The 23,217-nt window shown below is 41.6% G+C and overlaps 1 protein-coding gene across 1 annotated transcript in view; it reads left to right on the forward strand.

Annotated features, from left to right (window-relative positions):
- kcnq5a (potassium voltage-gated channel, KQT-like subfamily, member 5a) overlaps positions 1–23,217 on the forward strand; it is a 110,387-nt gene that overhangs the window by 58,005 nt on the left and 29,165 nt on the right. The window contains exons 2-5 of the mRNA XM_038960538.1: positions 6,828–6,918; positions 12,218–12,344; positions 21,206–21,381; positions 21,634–21,759. Of these exons, the coding sequence (XP_038816466.1) occupies positions 6,828–6,918; positions 12,218–12,344; positions 21,206–21,381; positions 21,634–21,759 (520 nt within the window). The remainder of the gene's footprint in view (positions 1–6,827; positions 6,919–12,217; positions 12,345–21,205; positions 21,382–21,633; positions 21,760–23,217) is intronic.

Here is a 23,217-nt window from a genome sequence, read left to right on the forward strand (position 1 = left end):
TCTAGATGTATTTCAAGACCTACCTTCAAACTCAGTGCCTCTTTGCTTGACATCATGGGAAAATCAAAATAAATCAGCCAAGACCTCAGGAAAAAATGGTAGAACTCCACAAGTCTGGTTCATCCTTGGGAGCAATTTCCAAATGCCTGAAGGTACCACGTTCATCTGTACAAACAATAGTATGCAAGTATAAACACCATGGGACCACGCAGCTGTCATACCGCTCAGGAAGGAGACGCGTTCTGTCTCCTAGAGATTAACGTACTTTGGTGCGAAAAGTGCAAATCAATCCCAGAACAACAGCAAAGGGCCTTGTGAAGATGCTGGAGGAAACAGGTACAAAAGTATCTATATCCACAGTAAAACGAGTCCTATATCAACATAACCTGAAAGGCCGCTCAGCAAGGAAAAGGCCACTGCTCCAAAACCGCCATAAGAAAGCCAGACTACGGTGGCAACTGCACATGGGGACAAAGATTGTACTTTTTGGAGAAATGTCCTCTGGTCTGATGAAACAAAAATAGAACTGTTTGGCCATAATGACCACCATTATGTCTGGTGGAAAAGGGGGGAGGCTGGCAATCCGAAGAACACCATCCCAACCATGAAGCACGGGGGTGGCAGCATCATGTTGTGGGGGTGCTTTGCTGCAGGAGGGACTGGTGCACTTCACAAAATAGATGGCATCATGAGGATGGAAAATGATGTGGATATATTGAAGCAACTTCTCAAGACATCAGTCAGGAAGTTAAAGCTTAGTCGCAAATGGGTCTTCCAAATGGACAATGACCCCAAGCATACTTCCAAAGTTGTGGCAAAATGGCTTAAGGACAACAAAGTCAAGGTATTGGAGTGGCCATCACAAAGCCCTGCCTCAATCCTATAGAACATTTGTGGGCAGACCTGAAAAAGTGTGTGCAAGCAAGGAGGCCCACAAACCTGACTCGGGTACACCAGTTCTGTCAGGAGGAATGGGCCAAAATTCACCCAACTTATTGTGGGAATCTTGTGGAAGGCTACCCAAAACGTTTGACCCAAGTTAAACAATTTAAAGGCAATGCTACCAAATACTAATTGAGTGTATGTAAACTTCTGAGCCACAGAGAATGTGATGAAAGAAATAAAATCTGAAATAAATCATTCTCTCTGCTATTACTCTGACATTTCACATTCTTAAAATAAAGTGGTGATCCTAACTGACCTAAAACAGGGAATTCTTACTAGGATTAAATGTCAGAAATTGTGAAAAACTGAGTTTAAATGTACACTGCTCAAAAAAATAAAGGGAACACTTAAACAACACAATGTAACTCCAAGTCAATCACACTTCTGTGAAATCAAACTGTCCACTTAGGAAGCAACACTGATTGACAATAAATTTCACATGCTGTTGTGCAAATGGAATAGACAAAAGGTGGAAATTATAGGCAATTAGCAAGACACCCCCAAAAAAGGAGTGATTCTGCAGGTGGTGATCACAGACCACTTCTCAGTTCCTATGCTTCCTGGCTGATGTTTTGGTCACTTTTGAATGCTGGCGGTGCTCTCACTCTAGTGGTAGCATGAGACGGAGTCTACAACCCACACAAGTGGCTCAGGTAGTGCAGTTCATCCAGGATGGCACATCAATGCGAGCTGTGGCAAAAAGATTTGCTGTGTCTGTCAGCGTAGTGTCCAGAGCATGGAGGCGCTACCAGGGGACAGGCCAGTACATCAGGAGACGTGGAGGAGGCCGTAGGAGGGCAACAACCCAGCAGCAGGACCGCTACCTCCGCCTTTGTGCAAGGAGGTGCACTGCCAGCGCCCTGCAAAATGACCTCCAGCAGGCCACAAATGTGCATGTGTCTGCTCAAACGGTCAGAAACAGACTCCATGAGGGTGGTATGAGGGCCCGACGTCCACAGGTGGGGGTTGTGCTTACAGCCCAACACCGTGCAGGACGTTTGGCATTTGCCAGAGAACACCAAGATTGGCAAATTCGCCACTGGCGCCCTGTGCTCTTCACAGATGAAAGCAGGTTCACACTGAGCACATGAGCACATGTGACAGACGTGACAGAGTCTGGAGACGCCGTGGAGAACGTTCTGCTGCCTGCAACATCCTTCAGCATGACCGGTTTGGCGATGGGTCAGTCATGGTGTGGGGTGGCATTTCTTTGTGGGGCCGCACAGCCCTCCATGTGCTCGCCAGAGGTAGCCTGACTGCCAATAGGTACCGAGATGAGATCCTCAGACCCCTTGTGAGACCATATGCTGACACATGCACATTTGTGGCCTGCTGGAGGTCATTTTGCAGGGCTCTGGCAGTGCACCTCCTTGCACAAAGGCGGAGGTAGCGGTCCTGCTGCTGGGTTGTTGCCCTCCTACGGCCTCCTCCACGTCTCCTGATGTACTGGCCTGTCCCCTGGTAGCGCCTCCATGCTCTGGACACTACGCTGACAGACACAGCAAACCTTTTTGCCACAGCTCGCATTGATGTGCCATCCTGGATGAACTGCACTACCTGAGCCACTTGTGTGGGTTGTAGACTCCGTCTCATGCTACCACTAGAGTGAGAGCACCGCCAGCATTCAAAAGTGACCAAAACATCAGCCAGGAAGCATAGGAACTGAGAAGTGGTCTGTGGTCACCACCTGCAGAATCACTCCTTTTTTGGGGGTGTCTTGCTAATTGCCTATAATTTCCACCTTTTGTCTATTCCATTTGCACAACAGCATGTGAAATTTATTGTCAATCAGTGTTGCTTCCTAAGTGGACAGTTTGATTTCACAGAAGTGTGATTGACTTGGAGTTACATTGTGTTGTTTAAGTGTTCCCTTTATTTTTTTGAGCAGTGTATTTGGCTAAGGTGTATGTAAACTTCCGACTTCAACTATATGTATTTTTAATGTGTTGTTCCCCTACAATCTAACCACAAAGCTGGCCATATTTTCCCTCTCTTTCTGGCTGCCCTCCCACTGTAAGTTCAAATTCAAGTTTGTTTATTTGTCATATACACATGATATGCATGGAGTACACAGTGCAATGAAATGCTGACTTGCAGGTTAACCTCTCAACAATGCAACAGCTAAAGAAAAGTAAGTAGCTAAGTGAATAAAAAGAATAATACAAATAAAAGCTAAATTAAATAATGTCAGCAAGCCAGCTAGTAGCTACGGAACTACAGAAACGAAACCCATCAAATACACGCTTGAAATAAACACTTTTCCTTATATCATGACATATCAACATCTTTAGCTTGCCCATTCACTAAATATACTGTTAAATAACCTAACAGCTTAACGATTCTGAGCGCTAACGCTAGCTTATTAGCATTAGCCAACCATATGCTGAGGGAGACTAACGTTAGCTAGTTAGCTACCACCAACCCTGCACAAACCTCATTCACTGCTGCCTGCTCGTGCTCAACCTGCAAGATTTTTAATAATAATACTTTTATTGGACCATCAAAAGGTTTGGAGCTGCACCAAAAACATCCGGGGCTGAAGCCCAATAAGCCCAGGCTTAATGACGCCACTGGAGAAAGTTTGGAAGGCTGAGGGGATGTGGTTTTTCACTTGGAGAACGTCTGGAGAAAGTTTGGAAGGCTGAGAGGTTGTGGTTGTTCATTTAGAGAACATTTGGAGAATTTATGGAAGGCTGAGAGGTTGTGGTTTTTCATTTGGAGAACGTTTGTCTCTTCAGTCTGAGTGGCCTTGGCCCTGGTGTGTTTTGTTAAGTAGTTGCTTAGAAATAAAACCTTGTGCTTTATCGCTCCCATCAGCAGGTAAGATATTACACTACACTTGATAAAACACAGGGATGAACTAATAGACTCTTGGCAAGGAGACAATATGTCTGTGCCTCTCACTTTCTCATCTCTTTTCTCCCTTCTCTTGTCTTGTCTTCTCTTCTCTCTCTCTCTCTCCTTCTCTCTCTCTCCTCAGACATAGACAAACTCAGGGCCAGCTTTAATTTGTCACTTACATTAGTGGGCAAAAACAGGAAAGCAAACACACACACACACACACACACAGACACAGACACACACACACACACACAATCCCAAACACACACACACACACACGCACGCACACTGCAGAGGTTGTCGTCAGGGTGCTCCATGCTGCCATGTAATGCTGTTGTGTATTTATAGCAGAATGTTTGAACATATCTGCACTACAGTTACCCTAAGAAGCCTTTCTAAATCCGTTCCACATATTCACATGTGTCGGTATTCAATCACTGGAATATTCAGAAAAGTGATAACTGTACATAGAAAAGTGCTTAAAATGAATTTGCTATTTCACACTGTCCTGTTCTCCATCTCCTTTTAGTATTTTCTATTTTGTTTGTATTTTTAGCACTTGCCTTATTCTCCCTCCCTCCCTCTCTCTGATTGAAGGGGAATGCATGGCTGGCATCAAAAGAAAGGAGGAAATAGATAATGATACCAGGCAGTATGGTGTGGAAAACACTGACCTCTCACATAGCTGATCCGTCACACACATACACACACACAAACACGCACACAGACACGCACATGACACAGACACATTGCATATCAATATACACAAACCACATATTTTAGGCTGGGTTGCTGTACAACATTTTGTGACATCAGCTGATGTAAGAAGGGCTTTATAAATAAATTTGATGGAAATTTGACATATACCATTTACAGTATACACACACTCTCTTTTGGTCACGAACGAACACACACACACACACACACACACACACACACACACACACACACACACACACCCACACACACACACACACACGCAGCTGTATTTCTGCTCCTTGACTCTAAATCTTCTCCCAGTTGGATGAGTCCGCTTAAGGGAGATTTACGGCCCAGATGAAACAGGATGGTAAAAAGTGTTTTGTGTGTGAGTGTGTGTGTGTCAGTCCATTCTATAATGTTGCTCATGGATCATTGACAAAGAGAGACTATTTGGGGCGGAAGAATTACTGACAATAAAAGGATATATTAAAGGACCTACAAGGCATGGATAGCTAGACCCTGCACTTTTTGCCTTCTCCACTTTCACCTCCACTTTCACCCTGACCAGAAGCCATCTCCCCAGCCACATCCCCCTAAACCGGGGAACCAGAGTGGCACTCCAACAGAACACACTCCTACGGTGCTAACACACTCACACTGGCTGTTCCATTCCATTAAGTTGGGTATGAGGTTTAGGGGCGTTTTGGCTTTATATGGTTTTGTCTTGCGCTCATCATTACGAGAGGAGAGAGAGAGGCACTTCACCTCTCCATCGCTGTATTTGTCTCTGTCTCTGTCTCTGTCTCTGTCTCTGTCTCTGTCTCTGTCTCTGTCTGTCTCTGTGTCTTTCTCTGTCTCTGTCACGCTGCCTCTGTTTTTCTGTCTCTACCAGTTGCACACTAGAAAAATGCCAGAGATATGCAATTTACACACACCATACATACCAGCCACAAGCACGTTAGACACAACAAGCTAGACAAGCCGTCTTATACACACAACCCAAAAGCCAGTTACTATCCAATCATGGCAATGATTGATCCTCCTTGTGATTAGTTGGTTATCGATCACTCTGTCCAGGGACTGATTGATGGATTGATTGGTCCAGTCATCGATGAGGTCATTAGTTACAGAGGTGTCAGTCATACTGTCAACTAATCCAAATGTAATGACCCATGGTAGGTTGTGGTAGTGGTGCGTCGGGGATAAAAGTCCACCCGCAGGCCATGACACACATTGATATTTCACAATAGAAAGGGGTTCTGTGCCAATGTGGGATGAAAAGTGGCAAACCATTGTTGATTCCACGTTGTGTTAGATTGATCTTGTGAAATGTATCATTGATCTGTATTATTGTAAAAATAGCAACGCAATAAAATATAAAACTCTCTTCATCTACACACACACACACACACACACACACACACACACACACACACACACACACACACACACACACACACACACACACACACACACACACACACACACACACACACACACACCTACTCCTCTCCGAGCAGCAGCTGGGAGTGGATCTGGTGTCCATGCATGGTCTGTCTGACGGTAAAGGCCTATTAGTGTCTGCTGCTCTATCAAAGCCATATGTTCCTCCCTCTCTAGGTATACTGTAACTCAGCCTGGAGTGGACCGCCAACAGCCCTTTACTCACCCTAATATTTCACATGAATCCCATGGAAAATAAACGATGTTATAAATCACCGTCTAAGGGGAAAGGGCTGAGTTCAGCTCCAGGCGAGGGGAGAGAGGGAAGAGGGAGACAGAGGAGAGAAGGGAGACGGTAGAGGAGAAAGGGGTGAGCGAGGGGAAAGAGGGAAGAGGGGTGAGGGGTGAGAGCTGTGGAGATAAGACTTACAGAGTGACACTCACCCACACACTCATAGCAGAGCGTGAGGGAAGAGCAAGTCATAAGACAAAGAGAATAACAAAATGTCTCTTGCTGACTCTTGACAAGATGAACATAGTCTTTTTAATGAAATGGAAAAATCCTGTACCAGCCATAGCCCTAGGCAGAGTGGACTTTCTTAGAGAGAAAGAGATGGAGAAGAGGGGAGAAAGGGGAAAAGGCAGCAATAAAGGTGAGCAGAAGATGAAGAAAGAGGAAGAAAAGAGTTTAACACAGTATAATCATCACACACTTTCATGCTGTGTCAACTGCTAGTTCTGCAGTTTTATCCTCAGCAGTGTACCTCATCACAGTAATAAAGCTGGGGGGGTTTCTGACAGCGCGACCTGACCTTGATTTCATGTGTATTGTGTATTATCTGTAGGGGATGTATGTGTTATCTAATGTAGTGTATGTCTGTTTCTCTCTCTGTCAGGTTCATCTTGGTGTTTGGCTGTCTGGTCCTGTCAGTGTTCTCCACAATCCCTGCCCATCAGGACCTGTCCAACCACTTTCTGCTCATCCTGGTGAGTGTAATGCCTCTTTCACATTACAAATTAGCAGTCCGTTGCGTTGCGCTGGATGTCATTCATTTCAATGGGGACCATTTCAATGGAGTGGAATCACAGCGCCCCCTTGCAGTTGAAGACTCCTTTCCAAAACGGATGCCATATACTTTGAATTTTTTCAAACTTTGTGTCGTCTTCAGTTCAGCCAGAGTCCGTCAATAGAACAGGAAGTTACCAAACCACAGAACAAGATGAAAATATGTTGTTTTTGGTAATGGCTTTATGGGATAGCTAGCAACTTGTAAACAATTACCCATTCCTACAACTGAGTACTATTTTAATAGTTATATTGAATAATACACATTGGCTACTAAGCCAATTATATTATATGACTGTTGCTTCCGGTTTTAGTTATTGTGATGGTAATGCCGTTTTGTTTTTGATGAAATTAGATTGTCACTAGCTACAGTATCTTCAACCTAGTCTAGCTTTTAGCTAGCTATCTGCTCTGTAAGCTAGCTTGACTTGCTAGAAAGTTAGAGAAACAAGTTGAGTAAAAAGTAACTAAACTAAATAGGTTTTATTATCACCTAAAACAATATGTTTCTCCTGTATTGAATTAAAATAATATTTTGCAATCTACCAACGGAGTTGTGTACGGGGCATAAGATGTGTGTGTGTCTGTGCTTGTACGTGTGTGTGCGTGTGTGTGTATCCCTGCTGATGAGAGCACAGTGTGTGTGCCAGGCTCAGAGGATCAGACAGACTGTAGGATAATAAACACTATTCTATGGGGAACTCTGTTTTCATTTGAATCTGAATGTCAGAGACAAGGCCCCAAGCAGGATGAGCGCCTAATGTCCTGTACCTACCACTACATTTCCCCTCAAGGCTGCAGGACATATAAGTAAGAAGTAAGTAAGCATTGGACAAGGAAGCCTTGTCCGAGGCTAGAATGGTCCGTAGGGACAGGACTCTGTCTCCTCTTTCTGTGTTAGGCAGCTTGATGTAAATGTACACCCCATGGACAGGACGCTAGGACTTACACATATTTTTACATATGTGCCGTTTCAGAGATGTATTTTTATAATTATTATTATTATTATTGTTATTATTATTATTATTATGTGTATAGCGCTTTCCAGTACAAGTAACGAAGGTTTCACATAATAAAATAAATACAATTGCTAACAAAGAAAGGAGGAAGGAGAATAAAAAAAGATAGCTCATTCAAATCATACATTAAAGCATCTTTATGGGGATTTATAAAGAGCCACTGGATCTGCAAGCCTCTTCTGACGGACCTTTCCAACGTTTAGGAGCCCGAATGGCAAATGCCCAGTCTCCTTTAGTTTTCAACCTAGACTTCGGAATGGTCAACAGTTCCCTGCCAGAGGATTTCAGGCTGCATCCTGGAGATATAGGATGGGGCTAAACCAAGCCTTAAACGTGATTAATACAATTTTGAAATTGATTCTAAAAGTGACCGGTAGCCAGTGTATAGAAGCTAAAATAGGTGTGATATGGTTACATTTCCCGGTGTCTGTTAAAAAGCCGAGCTGCAGCATTTTGAACTAACTGTAGACGATGGAGAGATTCCTGACTGAGACATGTATACAAAGAGTAACAGTAATCTAGGTGTGAGGAAATCAAAGCATGTATAACTTTCTCCAGATTTGTTACTTTTATTTCTTATTTTTTACTAATCTATTTTTTACTTAACATGTATTTTTCTTAAAACTGCGTTGTTGGTTAAGGGCTTGTAAGTAAGCATTTCACTGTAAGGTCTACACCTGTTGTATTTGGCGCATGTGACAAATACAATTTGATTTAATTTCACTGAAATAAAATACTTGACTTTAGTTATATTTCTTAGATGATAAAAGCAAGACTGGACAATCTTCTGTAAATGCAACTCGAGGTTTAGGTCAGGGTCAAAGAAGACACTAAGGTTTCTGGCCGTAGGCTTTACATTGTTGGACAAATGACCAAGGTTATTTACAATCTGGGTTCTGGCAAGGTTGAGGGCCAAATAAAACACATTTCTTATCATTGAGCTGGAGAAAATTATCAGATATCCATCATTTGATATCAGCAAGACACTGGTGAAGGGTAGCTACGCTGGCTTCGTCACTGGGTATGCTTGGTAAATAAAGCTGCGTATCATCCACATATTAGTTAAACTGAATGTTATGATTGAGGATGATGTAACAAAGGGAAAGTATGTACAGGACTAAAAGGATGGTGCCCAGAATTGACCCGACGGACACCATAGTGAATAGGTGCTTGGGACAATACTAAACCACCTATGCTCACTCAAGCATACCCAGTAGATATGACCTGAACAAGTCGAGGGCAATACCGGAGGTTCCCACCCACCCCTCTAGCCGGTCAACAAGGATGCTTTGATCAATAGTATCAAACACGGCACTCAGATCCTAAAGAACTAGAATAGAGCATTCCCCGGCATCGGCAGCCAACATTAGGTCATTGTTGACTTTAAAGCTATAAAGGAGCCAGAGGTCAGGGAGCTATTTACAATAGACAGAATGTTGGGGCCAACAGTAGGCATAACCTTTGTGAGTAGTCTAGTAGGGATCACGTCCAAGGGGCAGGAGGAGGTCTTCATGTGAGCTATAGTGTCAATGAGGGACTCAAAGGATATTTGCTCAAAGAAGCTAAAGGAAGCAGTAGACAGTTACAGAGTAGTTGCTTCAAGTGTCTCCTGACCAGAAATGCTGGTATGGTGTCGGCTACTGTCAATTTGGGATCTAATATTTTTTACATTTTCTGTAAAGAATCTTAAAAACTGTTCGCAGAGGTCAGCGGGATGCAAGCATGTCACTGTTACATTCAAGGGTAGCTGACGTGTGTGTAGACCTGTGTCATTTTTTATCATCCACAGCAGTTAGAGCCTCTCTACTGTAGACTACATGGGGTACTGATGGATTGCAAACATATTAATTACTGGGTCTGCCTCTAACTGCGTGTGTGTGTGTGTGTGTGTGTGTGTGTGTGTGTGTGTGTGTGTGTGTGTGTGTGTGTGTGTGTGTGTGTGTGTGTGTGTGTGTGTGTGTGTGTGTGTGTGTGTGTGTGTGTGTGTGTGTGTGTGTGTGTGTGTTAAGTATACAAGTATAGTTAAACATGTCCACACAAACACACACACAGTCAGCCAGAGACATCACACTGTCACCGCTTACAATTTAGCATCAGAGGTAAGAAGGATGGATGAGAAGAGAGGAGAGGAGAGGGTGACGAAGGGATGTATCCTGGGTTGAAAGAGATAGGAGGAAATTTGAGATTGCAATATAAAGTACAACTTAAGAAGCTGTTTAATCAGGACTTATATCATAATACACTGCCTACTGTATGTGTGTGTGTGTGTGTGTGTGTGTGTGTGTGTGTGTGTGTGTGTGTGTGTGTGTGTGTGTGTGTGTGTGTGTGTGTGTGTGTGTGTGTGTGTGTGTGTGTGTGTGTGTGTGTGTGTGCGTGTGGTGGGTGGGGGGCTGTCCATGTTTGCATGTCTCGTCATCCTGGGTGTATGTTTGCTTTGACGTCATCAAAGACAAGTTATACAGTACATGACTAGACTGCTATTTCCACTGTGACTCCCATTTGCAAAAAGGACAGGGATGCAAATAAACAAACAAACATTGACTAAGACAAACACCAAACCTAAACAGATGAACCTATCAACTGTCTTACCAAGAGCCCAATATCTACATAGGACACAATTTTCCTGAATTGTATTCAATTACACAGAATTGAAAGCCATTTTTAAAGCCGTTACAAAACTGATGCTATTCATTTAGCTTGGGATTCGATAGAGAAAATGTTATCACACAGAACAAGTCATGTGTTTGAGTATCAACAGCAAATTGCCCAGTGTTATCTAGTGCTGATTTTCCAGTGTAACATTTCTAGAGTTGATTCAGGAGTTAAATTAACTCTGTGAAGAGTTAAATTAGCACTCAGTGGTGTAAAATAACTCCTGTGTTAATAACCAGAGTTGAGTGTGATTGTCATTTTACTCTGTGTAGAGTAAAACACTCAGACACTCAAAATCACGCCCATCCTTATCATACTTCCCAGCATGCTTTATTGCAGATTGATTTTTAGAATTGTTTGTTTTAATATCTGTGTTTTTGTATGTACATTGATTGATTGATTGATACACAACATATATTTTTCAAAACTAATCCAATCTGTTAGTAATTGGACTTACTGAGATGGTTGTTTCCAGTTTAGATAGTTTAGGTAGTCTCATTTGTTAATCTTTACTCCCTTGGCAGTCATTCTAAATAGAGGTCGTGGGTGACTAAACGTTGGAAATCCTAACTCTGGCTGGATTCCAACAGGAATTACATATCACTGCCAGCATAATATAACTTGTCTGATGTGGCCTGCAAACCAGGAGTTTCAGACAACTGTGTTAGGGTAAAGCTAGGCCGTCAAAGTATGGCCTTATTATATATGTAATATATTGTCATAAAAAGTTAAATTGTAACGCTAACATATTCACTTAGGCACTCACTTGGTGAAGGCTACAGGACGCTCTGTCACTAGCAAACACAGTCAAGGCACCATGGAAAATAAGCAAATAAGGCTTTAAAACCTACAGTGTTAAAACAACACCCAAAGAAGTGTGTGAACTGTACATGTGTGTGTTGAAGTGAAACAATGTAGAGAGAAAAAAATATATAAATAGAATACAAATAGAAAAATAATAACATGAGGAATAAATACACAATGAGTAACAATAACTTGGCTATATACACTTGGTACCAGTATCATGTCGATGTGCAGGGGTATGAGGTTGTTGAGGGAGATATGTACATATACAGTAGGTAGGGGTAAAGTGACTTGGCAACATGATAGATTAAAAGTAACATCAGCGTATGTGATGAGTCAAAAGAGTATGTGTATGTGATGAACATAGTGTGTGTGTGTGTGTGTGTGTGTGTGTGTGTGTGTGTGTGTGTGTGTGTGTGTGTGTGTGAGTGAACTGTACAAGTGTGTGTGCTGCAGTGAAACAACACAGACTCAAGCATACTAATCTTCCTGACTGCTCTCTTGTTATTTTGCAGCACCGCACAAATTAAAACACATGAATAATGGAGACATTTCATTTACTGCAGCTATAGCTTATCAAACTTAACAACCCGAGATGCTTATTGATTATTGGTGATCATTATTAATAATTTTCTTTTATACTAAAACTGTCTGGAATAAATATACTATTTTGCAGTATATTAAACTGTCTCCCGTCGCCTCTTGACTGACAATAATGGTCTATGATATCGTGTGTGTCTTGTAGGAGTTTGTGATGATCGTGGTGTTTGGGCTGGAGTACATCATCAGGATATGGAGCGCAGGCTGCTGCAGTCGCTACAGAGGCTGGCAGGGACGCCTCCGCTTTGCCAGGAAACCCTTCTGTGTTATAGGTAAGTGTGTGTGTGTGTGTGTGTGCGTGTGCATGCGCCCATACCGGAAATGTAAAATAAATATAAACTGTATATTCCAAAATATATTATGGAATATATTTGAAATATACAGGTAACCGCCAAAATAAAGGAAACACCAACATTAAGTGTTTTTTATTTGGGCTTTGGGCCACCTCGAGCCAGAACAGCTTCAATGCACCTTGGCATAGATTCTACAAGTGTCTGAATGTCTATTGGAGGAATGAGACACCATTTTTTCACAAGAAATTCTATAATTTGGTGTTCTGTTCATGGTGGTGGAAAACACTTTCTCAAGTGCCACAGCAGAATCACCCATAAGTGTACAATTGGTTTGAGATCTGGTGATTGAGACAGCCATGGCATATGGTTGACATAGTTTCATGCTCATCAAACCATTCAGTGACCCTTCGTGCCCTGTGGATGCGGGCATTGTCATCCTATGGAGTATAGCCATAGCTATAGCCCATGGGGTATAGCCAAAATAATGGCCAAAATAATGGATTTTTATACATGACCCTGAGCATGATGGGACATTAACTCAGGAACCACACCTGTGTAGAAGCACATGCTCTCAATATACTTTGTATCCCTCATATGACAAAGCCACGCCCCCAACAAGCCACACCTCCAAGTCTTCTAATAGGCTGCCACCGCTACAATATATTTTATCAAAATGCATTTTTTCTGTACTTGACACATACCAAAAGCACTAACATGCATTTACATGCATTTAAATGACTACAAAAATGACTACAAACATGATACATTATTGGTCATGTAACAACTCCATGTCTTTCATGTGCATATGACAAAAACAAACAAACTTGAGGAGTGCATTGCACCCAAGAGGCAGAACTTAACGTGTACTGGGTGGCCTGTTATATAAAAGGAAGTGCCCTATAATATAGACCACATGGAGATTTAATAAATATGATTTTCAATATGAATAAAGACTTGCTAAAATGCTAAAATTCTGCATTTTGACATGTCCCTCCATGCACCCTCTAGGACTTCTAGAACCATCATTGTGAAGCCCTAGTTATTTCGTTGCTTTGACAAAGTTTCAGAATTTTTTTTCATGTGATTAATGATTCATTTACGTCTGTGCCTCATTTTAAGGTCAACCCTGGTTACATGAACTGAACTTTAGTTAAATATTTATTTCAAAAGAAACATTGAACATCAAATCGTAGCGTAAAAGCAGGTGAGCTGGTTCTATTCTTTTTGGTAATGTTCTGGTGTTTTGTGGTGAAAAACTGAGTGAGTCGAGCGTAACACGTCAACCCTGTTACTCATATATAGACAGGCTAGAAATGTTTTAACAATACATGTTTGGGTGTGAATTAGGTGAAATCAAGATATTTTTTTACTCATCACAATTTCAATTATATCACCGCCAAAGTTTTGGCTTGGTGGCCCCAAATATTATCTCCATTGATCAATACCTAAAGAGTCTTTTAAGAAGCCTCATTAGGAAGCACTTTGGCCACCCTGTAGACTAGATGTCATAGCCATGCATTTCTGGAATATTGTCAGGCTTTACATGCATTGAGCAAAGATGCAAATGTATATGCATGCATTTCAAATACATTTTACGTGACGCTAAATCTAGTGAAATGTGTATATACATTGCATTAGGAAAGTATTCAGACCCATTGACTTTTTCCACATTTTGTTACATTACAGCCTTATTCTGATATTTTTTTTTTTATCCTCATCAATCTACACACAATACCCCATAATGAGCAAGCAAAAGCAGGTTTTTATACATTTTTGCAAATGTATATATAAAAAACAATGAAATATCACATTTACATAAGTATTCAGACCCTTCACTCAGTACTTTGATGAAGCACTTTTGGCAGCGATTACAACCTCGAATCTTAGGTATGATGCTACAAGCTTGGCACACCTGTATTTGGGGAGTTTCTCCCATTCTTCTCTGCAGATCCTCTCAGGTTGGATGGGGAGCGTCTCTGCACAGCTATTTTTCAGATCTCGCCAGGCTGCTTAGGGTCGTTGTCCTGTTGGAAGGTAAACATTCGCCCCAATCTGAGGTCCTGAGCACTCTAGAGCAGGTTTTCATCAAGGATCTCCCTGTACTTTGCTCTGTTCATCTTTCCCTCGATCCTAACTAGTCTCCCAGTCCCTGCCGCTGAAAACATCCGCACAGCATGATGCTGTCACCACAATACTTTACCTTAGGGATAGTGCCAGGTTTCCTCCAGACATGACACTTGGCATTCAGGCCAAAGAGATCAATCTTGGTTTCATCAGACCAGAGAATCTTGTTTCTCATGGTCTGAGAGTCCTTTAGGTGCCTTTTGGCAAACTCCAAGTGGGCTGACATGTGCTTTTTACTGAGGAGTGGCTTCCATCTGGCCACTCTACCATAAAGGCCTGATTGTTGGATTGCTGCAGAGATGATTGTCCTTCTGGAAGTTTCTTCCATCTCCCACACTTCTTCCATTTAAGAATAATGGAGGGCACTGTGTTCTTGAGGACCTTCAATGCTGCAAAAACATTTTTGTACCCTTCCCCAAATCTGTGCCTCGACACAATCCTGTCTCTGAGCTTTACTGACAATTATTTTGACCTCATGGCTTGGTTTTTACTCTGACATGCACTGTCAACTGTGGGACCTTATATAGACAGGTGTGTGAATTTCCAAATCATGTCCAATCATTTGAATTTACCACAGGTGGACTCCAATCAAGTTGTAGAAGCATCTCAAGGATGATCAATGGAAACAGGATGCACCCGAGCTCAATTTTGAGTCTCATAGCAAAGGATCTGGATACTGATGTAAATGAAGTATTTCTGTTTTTTATTTTTAATACATTTGCTAACATTTATAAAAACCTGTTTTAATTTAGTCATTATAGGGTATTGTGTGTAGATTGACGAGGAACATTTTGAATTTAATCAATTTTAGAATAAGGTTGTAACGTAACAAAATGTGGAAAAAGTCAAGGGGTCTGAATACTTTCCGAAGGCACTGTGTATTTTTGTATCGGTGTGTGTGCTGCACTGCAAAGGCCCTATCACTCCACCAAGAGATCTTCAACAAGGCTGATTTCTGATTGAAAGATAATGCACTTAAATACACAAACAGGGAGAACAGAAGCTGGCATTGAGTTCTCATAAAAGAAAGGATAAACACAGTTTCCAAAAACCTAGATCACAATCTATGTCTTCTTTCAATAGAGAAGACTAAAACCATCCAAGGTTAGTTTCAGAGTTTGAAATGTGTTTGCTGAAATGTGATTGATGTGAATTTGAGTGAAGCACAATATTATCGTGGTTTACTGTAGGAGCAATAGTGGTTTGTATGCTTCAGGATCCTGGCTGTGATGGCCCTAAGTATGTGGGTTTGTGTAAACCCATCAACAGTCAATTTGACTCTCCCGATAATATACCATGATAAATTTGATGTATTGGAAATTATTTTCCCACCGTAGCTACTGGCTTTCTGTGGCTTTACACTACACAGTACTAATCAATTCCTAATTTTATGATTGGATCCCCTCGCCGCCAATTATGCTTTGTTTGGCCTGGTCCTCAGAGGCCGTGGTTTGTGAAGGGAAAGAAAGTTGCGCAGTGCTTGTAAGGAGAATGGAGCAATAGCGTCTCTCTTTCTCTCTCTCTTCTCTCTTCTTAATAAAACCCTTAATTCTGTGAGCTAACTTGTAAGAAGCAAAGAAGTACAGTCACATTTAACATGGTAAATTCATAAGCATGAATAAATATATACCATTTTTTAAATGGAGAAGGTTTCTATTGCTAAGTGACGAGTGCGAAATTCGATGAATAACTGCTAATGGTTATATTGGGCTCAATTTAGTGAGTTCAAAGACAACTTTGGTAGTATTATAAACGTTGAAACAACTGGTTTCTAGTAGGCTACAGAATTAGAGAAGGGCTGTTTCTCTGAAACCAGTAGTTTCAAGCAAGTCTGTTTCTCTCCCCAGTCAGAGGCAGCCTGCCTGTCTCACAGACTCTAACCAGCAGCAGCAACCTATTTATGTTTAGAAAACAAATGTGAAGGCCAACATTGACGGGGGATAGCACTCATCATGTTTATGCAACCTAATAATCACCCTAAGAATACTTCCAAAATCACCATTATATTTTATTTCAACTGAGAAAACCTACAAAATAAATTGGCTCACACCTTGCAACAGTAAACTGGTTTATTTCTCCTTTATAAAAATGTTCTTCTTGATTTCAATTTGGAAGAGAAACCAGATACTGGTGTTTGTATGCACTGTTTCTTGATGAGTAAAAGGTGTCCCCGTTTCATGATAGGATGTTCCCCCATGATAAAAGGGGGGCCATGACTGAAAAAGTTTGGGGAGCACTGATCTAGCTAATGATTAGCACAAATACAGATGGGCATGCTTCAGCCTATTTATTTATAGCAAAGTCACCAGGGCTGAGTTCAGTTTGAAAAAAATTATTGCAATATTCAATTAAATGGAAACGGTGCTGTTCTGAACAACCAGTTAAAAAACAGGGAGGTGTTGGGTTGTGGGTTCAAAATGCACTGCTGCCCTTCAAATACGTCACTCATTTCTTCAAGCTAGAGGTCTTAACGGGTCCCAAAAAAACTGAGCCGTTCCAAATGGACCCGAGGACAATCAGACCTGTTCCGAAAAGGCAAGTTTAAAAATAGACGCAAACAGACCCGTGCCAGTTCGGATCCGAGAGACCCGTTCAGATTTGAGAGTAGAAAGAGAGCGAAAAGGAAATATCCGACTGGGCACTTCCAGCACCATCAACAAATTAGCGAAATTGACCAAATGTTCCACAGTCACGTGTCCTTAAAAACTGGCGATAACAAATTACAAAAAACTACTTGTTCTGATTCGATGTGTAGCGTATTCAGAATCATGTTCCCGACACCGACATCATTAAAAAAAAATACTTGTCAGTAGGCTTCTACTGCAGATACAGTGCATTCGGAAAGTATTCAGACCCCTTGACTTTTTCCACATTTTGTTACGTCACAGCCTTATTCTAAAATGGATTAAATTCCATCTTTTCCTCATCAATCTACACACAATACCCCATAATGACAAATCGATTTTTGCAAATGTATATATATATATATATGTATATAAAAAAAATTATGAAATATCACATTTACATATGTATTCAGACTCATTACTCAGGACTTTGTTGAAGCACCTTTGGCAGCGATTAAAGCCTCGGTTCTTCTTGGGTATGACGCTACAAGCTTGGCTACAAGTTTCTCCCATTCTTCTCTGCAGATCTTCTAAAGCTCTGTCAGGTTGGATTGGGAGCTTCGCCGCACAGCTATTTTCAGGTCTCTCCAGAGATATTCGATCAGGTTCAAGTCTGGGCTTTGGCTGGGCCACTCAAGGACATTCAGAGACTTGTCCCAAAACCACTCCTGCGTTGTCTTGACAGTGTGCTTAGGGTCGTTGTCCTGTTAGAAGGTAACCCTTCGCCCAGTCTGAGGTCCTGAGAGCTCTGAAGCAGGTTTTCATCAAGGATCTCTCTGTTCTCCCATCTCCACAGAAGAACTCTGGAGCTCTTGTCAGAGTTATAATTGGATTTTTGTTCACCTACCTGACTTAAGCCCTTTCTTCCACAATTGCTAAGTTTGGCTGGGCGGCCAGCTCTAGGAAGATTCCAAACTTCTTCCACTTAAAAATGATGGACGCCACTGTGTTCTTGGGGACCTTCAATGCCTCGACACAATCCTGTAATGGAACTCCTTTTTTTTTTTACCCCTTCTTCTCCCCAATTTCATGGTATCCAAGTGATAGTTACAGTCTTGTCTCATCGCTGCAACTCCCGTACGGACTCGGGAGAGGCGAAGTTCGAGAGCCGTGCATCCTTTGAAACACAACCCAACCAAGCCGCACTGCTTCTTGACACAATTCCCACTTAACCCGGAAGCCAGCCGCACCAATGTGTTGGAGGAAACACTGTACACCTGGCGACCATGTCAGCGTGCACTGCACTGTGCACCCAGACGACGCTTGGCCAATTGTGCGCCGCCCCAAGGGTCTCCCGGTTGCGGCCGGCTGCGACAGAGCCTGGACTCAAACCCAGAATCTCTAGTGGTACAGATAGCGCTGCGATGCAGTGCCTTAGACCACTGCGCCACTCGGGAGGCCCCCTATATTGGAACTCTACGTACACAATCCTGTCTCTGAGTTCTACGGACAATTCCTTCAACCTCATGGCTTGGTTTTTGCTCTGACATGCACTGTCAACTGTGGGATCTTATATAGACAGGTGTTTCCAAATCATGTCCAATCAATTGAATTTACCACAGGTGGACTCCAATCAAGTTGTAGAAACATCTCAAGAATGGTCAATGGAAACAGGATGCACCTGTGCTCAATTTCGAGTCTCATAGCAAAGGGTCTGATTACTTATGTAAAAATAGCATATATATATATATATATATATATACAGCTGAAGTCAGAAGTTTACATTCACTTAGGTTGGAGTCATTAAAACTCGTTTTTCAACTACTCCACAAATTTCTTGTTAACAAACTATAGTTTTGGCAAGTCGGTTAGGAAATCTACTTTGTGCATGACACAGATAATATTTCCAACAATTGTTTACAGACAGATTTTTTCACTTATAATTCACTGTATCCCAATTCCAGTGGGTCGGAAGTTTACATACACTAAGTTGACTGTACCTTTAAACAGCTTGGAAAATTCCAGAAAATTATGTCATGGCTTTAGAAGCTTCTGATAGGCTAATTGACATAATTTGAGTCAATTGGAGGTGTTCTTGTGGATGTATTTCAAGGCCTACCTTCAAACTCAGTGCCTCTTTGCTTGGAATCATGGGGAAAATCAAAAGAAATCAGCCAAGGCCTCTGAAAAAAGATGGTAGACCTCCACAAGTCTGGTTCATCCTTGGGAGCAATTTCCAAACGCCTGAAGGTACCACGTTCATCTGTACAAACAATAGTACGCAAGTATAAACACCACAGGACCACGCAGCCATCGTATAGCTCAGGAAGGAGACGCGTTCTGTCTCCTAGAGATGAACGTACTTTGGTGCGAAAGTACAAATCCATCCCAGAACAACAGCAAAGGACCTTGTGAAGATGCTGGAGGAAACAGGTACAAAAGTATCTATATCCACAGTAAAACGAGTCCTATATCGACATAACCTGAAAGGCCGCTCAGCAAGGAAGAAGCCACTGCTCCAAAACCGCCATGGTTTGCAACTGCACATGGGGACAAAGATAATACTTTTTGGAGAAATGTCCTCTGGTCTGATGAAACAAAAATAGAACTGTTTGGCCATAAGGCTTGCAAGCCAAAGAACACCATCCCAACCGTGAAGCACGGGGTTGGCAGCAACATGTTGTGGGGGTGCTTTGCTGCAGGAGGGACTGGTGCACTTCACAAAATAGATGGCATCACGAGGATGGAAAATTTGATGGATATATTGAAGTAACATCTCAAGACATCAGTCAGGAAGTTAAAGCCTGGTCGCAAATGGGTCTTCCAAATGGACAATGACCCCAAGCATACTTCCAAAGTTGTGGCAAAATGGCTTAGGAACAACAAAGTCAAGGTATTGGAGTGGCCATCACAAAGCCCTGACCTCAATCCTATAGAACATTTGTGGGCAGACCTGAAAAAGCGTGTGCGAGCAAGGAGGCGTAAAAACCTGACTCAGTTACACCAGCTCTGCCAGGAGGAATGGGCCAAAATTCACCCAACTTATTGTGGGAATCTTGTGGAAGGCTACCCTAAACGTTTGACCCAAGTTAAACAATTTAAAGGAAATGCTACCAAATACTAATTGAGTGTATGTAAACTTCTGACCCACTGGGAATGTGATGAAAGAAATAAAATATGAAATAAATCATTCTCACTGCTGTTATTCTGACATTTCACATTCTTAAAATAAAAGTGGTGATCCTAACTGACCTAAAACAGGGAATTCTTACTCGGATTAAATGTCAGGAATTGTGAAAAACTGAGTTTAAATGTATTTGGCTAAGGTGTATGTAAACTTTCGACTTCAACTATATATATATATATACACACATTTCTAAAAGACAGTTTTTTCTTTGTCATTGTGGGCTATTGCGTGTACATTGATGTTGAAAAACATGTTGAAAAAAAACAATAATACATTTTAGAACAAGGCTGTAACGTAACAAAATGTGGAAAAGGGGAAGGGGTCTGAATACTTTACGAAAGCACGGTATACGAGCACAGAAAGAGGCAAAGTTTCACATTTTCGATCTGAATATTTTTTTTATAAAGATAAGCTTTATATTGTTAGATTAAAGGAGTAACTCTGGTAGTCCCAAAACATTGTTCCTCACCTCAAGTTCAACTGTCAGAGCCAGTTGGAGTGCCAGTGCGCACTGCCTTCATAGGCTTGCAGTAGCTCAGCCTAATAATATCCATACCACATTCACAAAAGTTTCTTGACTTTATTAGGGGAATATCATAAGGAAGGCATGTCATTGTTTATACAGAAAATACAAACAGATTATTATATTGCAGCATTAAATTAAGTTTTGCATCTCGTCGTCTTAGTTTTTTCCTCCTTCATGGTTTGAGTGTGAGTAGATATAAGCCTACTGGTAATTTCTATTATATTGCGGCAAACACAACATTACAATTGGAACTTAATTTACATAGAACTTAAAGTTACGTCTTTGTGTGATAGTATCACGTGTGTCATTCATACACACTGCAATACATTATCGGTAGGCTCTAATGGAAGTTTACAAGACTGTAAATACTACTATAGTATTGAAGTTGGTTTTGGTGACTTTTCCCCATTCCCATTTATCTGTCATTGTCTCTTTCCAGACATCATTGTACTCATAGCTTCCATTGCTGTGGTGTCAGCGGGTAGCCAAGGTAACATCTTTGCCACCTCAGCATTGAGGAGCCTTCGCTTCCTGCAGATCCTGCGAATGGTGCGCATGGACCGCAGAGGGGGCACCTGGAAACTACTGGGATCTGTTGTCTACGCGCACAGTAAGGTACAACCATGTTTGTAGTCTAATTCGGCATGGACAACAGTCTGGTACATAGTCCTATGTACTCTGTTTTCCTACAAAAAATAGGAGGATGAGCTCCCTAGTGTCTGGTTCCTCTCAAGGTTTCTTGCTAGTGAATGTTTCCTTCACTGTCACCTCAACTTGATCTTTAGGGATTTAGGACCTGGTTGACACAACAAATAGAGTGAGATTGGATGTATTTGTTGACACAAATAATACATTGATTTCCTATAGGAGTTGGTAACAGCTTGGTACATTGGGTTCCTGGTGCTTATCTTCTCTTCGTTCCTGGTCTATCTTGTGGAGAAGGAGTTCAACAAAGACTTTGCCACCTATGCTGATGCTCTGTGGTGGGGCACAGTGAGTCTACACGCACACACATGCACACACACTGGCCCATGCATACACCACACAAACACACGTGCACACTCCTCACATACACACAATAATTTGTAGTTTGATCAAGATGTTTCTATGTAGCCCATATTGATATTCACAGGACTGAAGTTTAATCAGCAGATACAAGAAAACAACTTAACCAGCCCATCTCTGAAAGACAAAGAGAAAGAGTAGCTTTAATATCATTACTGGACTTGCCCACCAGTCTATAATATGACCTTAAGATATTTTTTTTTTTACAACAAAATCAACAAATCCAAAAAATGTAAATGGCACATTATAGAAGGGTCCAGACATGCGATTTCACTTGTTTTAGAGAAACGTACACCCAACCAAGGACTCCTTTCACCATCCTGGTTGTGCAGTATGGGAGCTCTGAAAAAACATGAACAAAGGCTCCAAAAACACCCAAATACATCCTTTAAGAAATGGAAAAGCTCTCAGTATAGTGATGCAGGTCTTTATAAGTTGTACACATGAAATTGTGTGATTCTGAACTTTATCCGCAACATTATATTGCATTGTGTTGTGACTTGAGAGATACCGGTCTGTCCGTTCTACATGTAACTGCCAAAATAAAGGAAACACTTGAGTAAGTGAGGGATACAAAGTATATTGAAAGCAGGTGCTTCCACACAGGAAGTTCCAGACACTTGTAGAATCTATGCCAAGGCTCATTGAAGCTGTTCTGGCGGCTCATGGGGACCCAACACCCTATTAAGACACTTTATGTTGGTGTTTCTTTTATTTTGGCAGTTACATTTACATTTACATTTAAGTCATTTAGCAGACGCTCTTATCCAGAGCGACTTACAAATTGGTGCATTCACCTTATGATATCCAGTGGAACAACCACTTTACAATAGTGCATCTAAATCTTTTAAGGGGGGGGGGGGGGGGGGGGGGTTAGAAGGATTACTTTATCCTATCCTAGGTATTCCTTAAAGAGGTGGGGTTACCTTAAAGAGTTACCTGTAGCAACAGGCTTCACGGAGAATGGAACAGCTGGATATGGGGAAACGGCCTCACAAAATGGAATAACGTTGCGGATACATTTCGGAATGACACAATTTCATGTATACAACAGCTAAAGACCTGCATCACTATACTGAGAGCGTTTCCATTTCTTAAAGAACGTATTTGGTTGTTTTTCAAGCATTCGTGCATGTTTTTTCAGAGACCCCATTTTTAGAGACCACATAATGTACAACGAGGATGAGGAAATTAGTGGTTGGGGTAAGTTTCCCAAAACAAGTGAAATCGCATTTTTTAAAATCTGGACCCTTAACATCACATTTAGATAAAAAAAATGCAAATTTGGTTGTAAAAAGCTAACTTATCCTTTAATGACCATGTGGCATAACAGAGCTACAAGGTCATGCTTGGCTGGTCTTCAAACACCTCCCGTTCCCTTTCCCA

The sequence above is a fragment of the Salvelinus namaycush genome, chromosome 22 (assembly GCF_016432855.1).
Source record: "Salvelinus namaycush isolate Seneca chromosome 22, SaNama_1.0, whole genome shotgun sequence".
Classification (NCBI taxonomy): Eukaryota; Metazoa; Chordata; class Actinopteri; order Salmoniformes; family Salmonidae; genus Salvelinus; species Salvelinus namaycush.